This window comes from Meles meles, chromosome 6 (assembly GCF_922984935.1).
Source record: "Meles meles chromosome 6, mMelMel3.1 paternal haplotype, whole genome shotgun sequence".
NCBI lineage: Eukaryota > Metazoa > Chordata > Mammalia > Carnivora > Mustelidae > Meles > Meles meles.
Window position 1 is genome coordinate 47,437,534 of NC_060071.1, and position 7,063 is coordinate 47,444,596.

General features: G+C 40.1%; 1 protein-coding gene across 1 annotated transcript; it reads right to left on the minus strand.

Moving 5' to 3' along the window:
* Positions 1-1,842: 1,842 nt before the first annotated feature.
* RPS27L (ribosomal protein S27 like) lies at positions 1,843-5,366 on the minus strand. Its single transcript, XM_046010297.1, has 4 exons — positions 5,237-5,366; positions 4,242-4,350; positions 3,418-3,528; positions 1,843-2,040 (listed from the first exon to the last, which is right to left on the minus strand). The coding sequence occupies exons 1-4, from the start codon at positions 5,240-5,242 to the stop codon at positions 2,012-2,014; spliced, it is 255 nt and encodes an 84-aa protein (XP_045866253.1). The 5' UTR covers positions 5,243-5,366; the 3' UTR covers positions 1,843-2,011.
* Positions 5,367-7,063: the final 1,697 nt, after the last annotated feature.

Below are 7,063 nucleotides of genomic sequence, written 5' to 3' on the forward strand. Positions count from 1 at the left end.
CCCACTGAGCCACCCAGGCGCCCCCATACATGTTTGAAGTAGCCAGAAAGTAAGAACAACTCAATGTCCATCAACTGATGAATGGATAAATAAAATGTATATTCTTACAACAGATAATATTCAGTCATAAAAAGGAATGAAGTACTGATACATGCTCCAGTGTGATGGCCAGCTTAAATATTATGCTAAGTCAAAGAAGCCAGACACAAAAGGACACATATTACATGACCCCATTTACATAAAATGTCCAGAATAGGCAAACTGTTGGAGATAGAAAGCCTATTAGTGGTTGCTAGGAGCTGGGAGGAGGAAAGGGGAGAGAATGCTAATGAATATGGAGTTTCCTTAGGAAGTAATGAAAGTCTGGGATTACAGTGGTGACAGTTTGCACAACTTGTGAATATACTAAAAGCCACTGCATTTTACATTGTAAAAGGCTGAATTTTATGACACCTACATTATAGAACAAGAAGAACAGGAATAAGAACAAGATCAAGAACAAGAAGAACCTTTACTGATGATTTCCAGGAACACCAGGTAAGAAAACCATTTGTCATCTGATCAGGCCAGAAGCCAAGAATTCCATTTTCATTTTCAGTTATCTTCATGTAACTGGATTTTCTATTTATAGAAGAGATAGAAGTTTTCCTTTAAAAAGATGTTTACATCTGAGGTGCCTAGCTGGCTTGGTTGGTGGAGCATGCGACTCTTGATCTAAGGGTTTTAAGTTCAAACCCCACGTTAGGCATAGATTACTTAAAATCTTTTAAAAAAATGTTTACATTAAAAAACAAAGTCAATATAAATAATAGTATTAAAGAAAAACAATCAGTAAATAACAAAGTATGTGGCAGACTTCAAAGTTTATAAGTCCTTGTGTACTATTATTTTTCAAGCCCAGTAATACTGTTTAGATTAATAATGAAAAAAAAGCTCAATACACCATTCACTTCCCAGTGCCAAGTATCTCCGTAACTTAATCCTTAACTATGTTCTTCCAAGTACAATCCTCTTTCAGTAACCTTTCCAAGGAAATTTTCAGGTATTTGCCCTCTAAGTTAGTTATCATAGGTTTTGCTCCTTTCCATTATCCATAGCCTGCCATCCGCACTGGCTCTTCTTGGGGCCGAGGTTCCTAAACTATGCAAGCTAAGGTGAGTTGGGGCACCATAGCAAAAACACTGATACTTGATAACTTTTGGATACAACGCCTAATTCTAGTTCCAGGTAGTTCTGTTACATTATATGGTACCCCCGTTCCTTTTGATGATGTCATATCTTTGTGAAGCTGGGTTTGGGGACATTGCTGTGATAAAAAATAAGTATACCAGAGCCACGCAACACACATCTGTAGTCAGGAATGCTCATGTGTCTGGACCAGAGAATTCCATGTCATCTGCCATTCTCAGCCAGTACATCCTGGCTACTCCCGATGCCTCCTCTCAAGTTTCCTACCCCAAAAGGTGCTCCCTACCGTTCACACCCCAGCTGCAGTTATCTACTAAATTATGCAATATGTTAATGCCACATAAATCCAAGGTATTACACTGTAATTACTGTGTAATTATACTGCATTAAATATGTATTTCTGTACAAGTGTTTCCATAGTTACAATGGCAAAACTATATTTAGAATTACCAAATAATGGACTTCTTTCCATTTTTTAATTATTTAACCCATTCACAGCAATTTGGAAAAGGTCTGATAATCAAATATTTATAGTTTCTACTCCTGAAATGAGTCAGATCAGAATACACTTTTTTAAATGCTTATACCAAATCCACACACACAATATATAAAACAAAGAGCATATTCACACACACTAAAGATAAAAAAGGGGAATTTGCCCATAATCAAAACTTTATTGAAAAACTGACACCAAAATAGGAGATCACTGTTGTAAACCTTACAAAATTAAACATAATTACATTATCTTGGTAGATTAACTGGAATTACTGAACTGATAAGGCTTTCTGCGATAGAACACAAATTCAAGAGGTTGTGTGGATCATTAGTGTTGCTTTCTTCTAAATGAACACCCTGCAAGGGAATCATGAGAACATGTTAAACACAAGTGTACACCATCTCTGCTATAGTTTTTATGACAAAAAGTGTTTTCAGTTAAAAAAAAAAACAAAACACTAAGTTTTAGGAATATTAGAACAATAGTCACATATAGGTTATTTATCCTTTTATGCCAGAAATTTACTATATTAAGTCTTGTATATTTGAATTTATTCTGATGTGACTATAACTGTTATTCCTGTTTCTCAAATGCTGTATTAAAAGTCTATAACCATGAGCCTAAATTCAACAGTTAAAACTTTAATGCAAGCTGTCAGAAAATGTAATCTTAATTTTTAGGAATTATTCTGAATTACTTTTCCTAAGAAACTGATTTTGATTAGAATTCTCTTCAAATCTATTAGGAAAACTCTAATAACCTATTAGTCATCCATGGGCACAAAACTCCAAGACACAAAGGTTGAAAACATCTTACAAGTATGCTTTTGAGAGCAATGCTGCACTTAAATACCATATGCCAACTCTGTACTTACATCTCACCAGGACACACAAAAGAAATCTTGGATTCATTGCCAAATATACTTATAACTCTTCTGGTGAGAACAACATGGAATTCAAAACACCCCCCCAAATTCACAAGCAAACTTCAAGTATCATTATGGAACTATAAATCTATAAGTACTTCTATGGAAAACAATATACATAATTGCTATTTTTCTCTTACTGCACAAAAGTGAAAGAGGAATTAAAATGGGATTTTTAGAGGCACCTGGTTGGCTCAGTCGGTACAGTATGCGACTCCTGATCTTGGGGTTTTAAGTTTGAGCCTCATGTTGAATGTAGAGATTACTTAAAAATAAAATCTTTTTGAAAAAGAAATAAAATGGGATTTTTATTTAACAGTTAAGTAGATGCTCTGAGAAATCAAACTGCTGGCATTTTAATTGATACCTTAGTTATCTGTTGCCTAACTAGCAATGATAAAAACTGTCTTTAGTCAAATGTGTGAAATACATATAAAACAAAATATTTACAAGAGAATTTTAAAAATTTATGGGTTTGAAAATCCATTATGTCCTATTGTATGTACTTATTCTTTTGCTCCACTTGGGCTTACATTTAATATTCCAAATTAAGCAAACTAAGTAACTACAGAGAATTAGGTGTTCCAAACTAACAAAAACAATAGTTCAATGAGTTCTTTGCAAAATTAAAGGCATAAACTTTTTATCCATTTGAGCAGAGCACTCTTTACTGAAAGAACATACAACTAAAGATAAAATTCTTTTGGTAATAATGAATTTAAGATTTCTTTTAAACTGGCTTTTAATAAAGGTAGATATTTATAATAATAAAACCTCAGCACTGGGTTAGAAAATGCCAAATGAATACCCTCTGTGAGTCTGGCCTTTCCTCCCGTTGGCTGGCACAGCACCGTTGAACAGCCTACACAAAGAACCACCGTCTGAGCATGGCTGAAAACCGTGGTAATCTTGTAGCAACCTAGAAAAAGGGCAATGTTAAAAGTGAAAAACAGAAGAAAATAAAGCCTATTGTTTACCAGAGTTCTAGCAAAGACCTTGTAAAAGATGAAGAACTTGAGTGCTGTGCAATAGCAAGCCACATATTTAAACTTTTCCAGTCATCCCATTAAAAAAAAGTTTTAAAAGAGCCAACAGGTGAAGTTAATAATGTATTTTATTGAACTCAGTATTTCCAAAGTACTATTACCATTTCAGCATGTAAGCAATATGGTTTTTATGTGTATAATATTAAAAATTGATATGAAAAATCCAGTGTATATTTTATACTTAAAGAATATTTCCCACTGTGACAAGCCACATGTCAAGTGCCCAGTAGCTACGTATGGTCACACACTGGGCAGCACAGCTTAACACTAAAGAATCAACAGACTTTTCACTGCATCATGAAAAAGAAAACTAATCATCTGAACAGCTTAATGACTTAGTAAGTCGAATGTCATATCCCCTTTGGAGTCCCATCTTCAGCCACCACCCCCTCCCACCCACGAATAGTTTCTACAATGGTTTGGGTAGTTTTTTAGGAAAATGTCCCTTTTGACATTTCCAATTCTGTGATCCCCCTTCTACTCAACAAAAAGTCCTAACTTCTGTAGCTATGTAAACGTAACACACCACACTAGCAATCCCTTTAGAAATTTTCCTTGGGAAAGGAATTAAGATTTGAAATTTTACCTGGGCATTTTACATCCATAAAATAGGAATTTGGGCTTTGAACTAGCCGTTTCTTTTTATGTTTTTTCTTTTCCTCTTCCAAGGACGGATGTAGTAAATCTCTGGCCAACTGAATAAAAAAGCGTATTATTATCGCTAGAAGGAATCCACCGTTCTGGCAAATTTAACCGTATGTGAAAGATATATGCAAAACAAGGAACAACAGTCATACTCGGCAGATGCAACACGCCAGATGTTATTTATTCAGCCTGTTAAGTAACTTTAATCAATACTTTTTTTTACAACGCTCGTGTTCTCCAAGTCCCGGTAAAGGAACTCTATGACGATCAAGAAGCATATGGTACGGTTAATCCCGTTTTTCTTTATTCAACTGAGTACGAGTCTCCAATAAAAACACTGTGGTGCTAAGAACTTGACCCCAACCCTGTGCCCGCTGAGAGCAGAAATCGCTGAGGCAGACCCGAGAGTGCCAACGCTGGGGTGATTTCTGTCCCCTGCCCCCGGGTTCAACATCTGATCTGACAGGAACTCTGCGTGGCTGAAGCGTGACTGTCCTGATGGAGTTAACATGCAAGGCAACTGCGAAAACAGTTTTTTAAAAAGGAAACCAGCAGAAAACCGCTTCCGAGAGGGGGCGAGAACCAACCAGCGCAAAAGCAAAAAGACTCCAAAGACTGCAGTCTCACGGGCGCCCACCAAAACCCAAGAAGGCGAAGTGTCATCCGAAGAGCTGCCCCCTCCTAGCCACTGAGTCCAGACTGGAGCCCAGGGCGGCCCCGGGTCCCCTCTGCTCCACGCCCAGAATAGGGCCCGACACGCCGCGCTGCCCGGGCAAGTCCCAACAAGTCCGCCACGCGCGGAGGAGCTGGGCGGCTCGTAGCTACCGAGGCGTGTTCGACAGAGACCTCTCCCCCGGCCCGCCGGGCTAACCCACCCCAGGACCCCCCGACACAGAAGCCTGAAACAAACGGAAAGCCAGAAAGTAAACAACTCACAGGCATGTCGAACCTTTCGCAATCCCAGCCAGTCCAGACCTCTAAGGCGACACGCCTAGCGAGCAGCACGCGATCTGGAGAGCGGCATCAACTTCCGGGATAGAGGAGGCGGGGCGGGCGGGCGGGCCGGTCCGCTCTAGGCGCTCCTCTCGGTGGTGGGGTCGGCCTTGACCGGGGCCGGAGATTCCCAGCCGCCGGGGCATGCGAGGGTCGCGTAGTTCCTAAAGTCTGGACCGCGCGCGGCTAACGGGTCCCGGGCGAGGGCCGCTGGCCCCAGGGCTCTGCCTCGGACAAGTGGTGCCCGGGGCGAGGCTTAGGCGGTGTGGCCGGGCTGGGAAGCCGCCTGGGGCTTAGGTTGCGGAGAACAGATTGCCCTTGGCCGCCCCAGCCCGGCGGCCTAGCGGAACCCGGGGCGCCGGTCTGGCGGCTCCTCCACGTTCCCCGCCGCCTGACCCCGCTCTGCGACGGTTCTGCGGAGCCGAAGGTGTCCGCTCGTTTATTGAAACTGTAGCATTAATCAAAACTGTTAATCCGTGTCCACGAAATTATAAAAGTTTTGTATATTTGTGCATCCAGCTTCTAAGGGACCGGTTAAGTTCGGGGAATGCGGCTCTGCCTTGGGTTTGCATCGCCCTGAGAAAGTTTTTAAGAAGCACCGGATTCGCTGCCGAGCTTAGTTCACCGCTCGACTCCTTCATGCCTCTGAGAATTATACTTTACAGAGCGGACAACTCTGGCCTGAAAAAAGGGCATGGAGAGCCACACTTCAAAATATTTTTGATAGGATGAGCTTGAGGGATGGGTGTGAGGGAATTTGATCAGAAGCTAGGAAACCAGGCTCTCTCTGACAAATAAATAAATAAAACCTTTAGACAAAGCATAAGAGACTCTTAATCTCAGGAAACAAACTGAGGGTTGCTGGAGTGGAGGGGAATGGGAAGGATGGAGAGGCTGGGTGATGAACCCTGGAGAGGGTATGTGCTATGGTGAGCCCTGTGAATTGTGTAAGACTGATGAATCACAGACCTGTGCCCCTGAAACAAATAATACATTAGATGTTAATTTTAAAAAATAATAAAAGCTAGGAAACCAGGGAAATGCTTGACCAGAAAAGTGTCGTAGATGACATTCTCCATCACCTTTTATTTCACACATTTGGGGAAATGCAGAAAAAAATGAAAATTAAAATTACTATCCAGAGATAAACATTTTTGACAATTTAACCTATAACCTTCCAAACATTTTTTATTTACTTGCATATGGGTTTGTTGGGAGTTTGGGTTTTACATATCATCTTGTACATATCCTTTTGTAGACTTGATCCCCCCCACTACTTCTAATGAACATTGTTCCATGTTATTATGTATTTTCCTAGATTATGACTTAATGAGCACATAGAATTCATTCTATGACTATATATCCTCTTTTCATCTGTACACTAAAGTGGACATTGGGTTTGGGTTTTTTAATATTTTGTATTTTAAATATGACAAAATATTTAATATTTTGACAAAATATTTAATATTTTGACGATAAGTATAAGGAATAATACAATAGTGTGTCAGAATAATGACCCCTCCCCAAAGACTTCAATGGTCTAATCCCCAGGACCTATAGTTACATGGCAACTGGAATTAGGGTTGTTAATTAGCTCATTAGGAGTATTATCTGGGTAGGCCCAGATCACAAGGGTGATCTCAAAGTGATTAGAAGGGTTCTTAAAAGTGGAAGAGGAAGACACTCAGAGAAAGAGATGCAGTGATGAAAGAAAGGTCTGAGAGATGCTGTGTTGCTGTATGTGAAGATGGAAGAAGTGGGGCCAGAGCC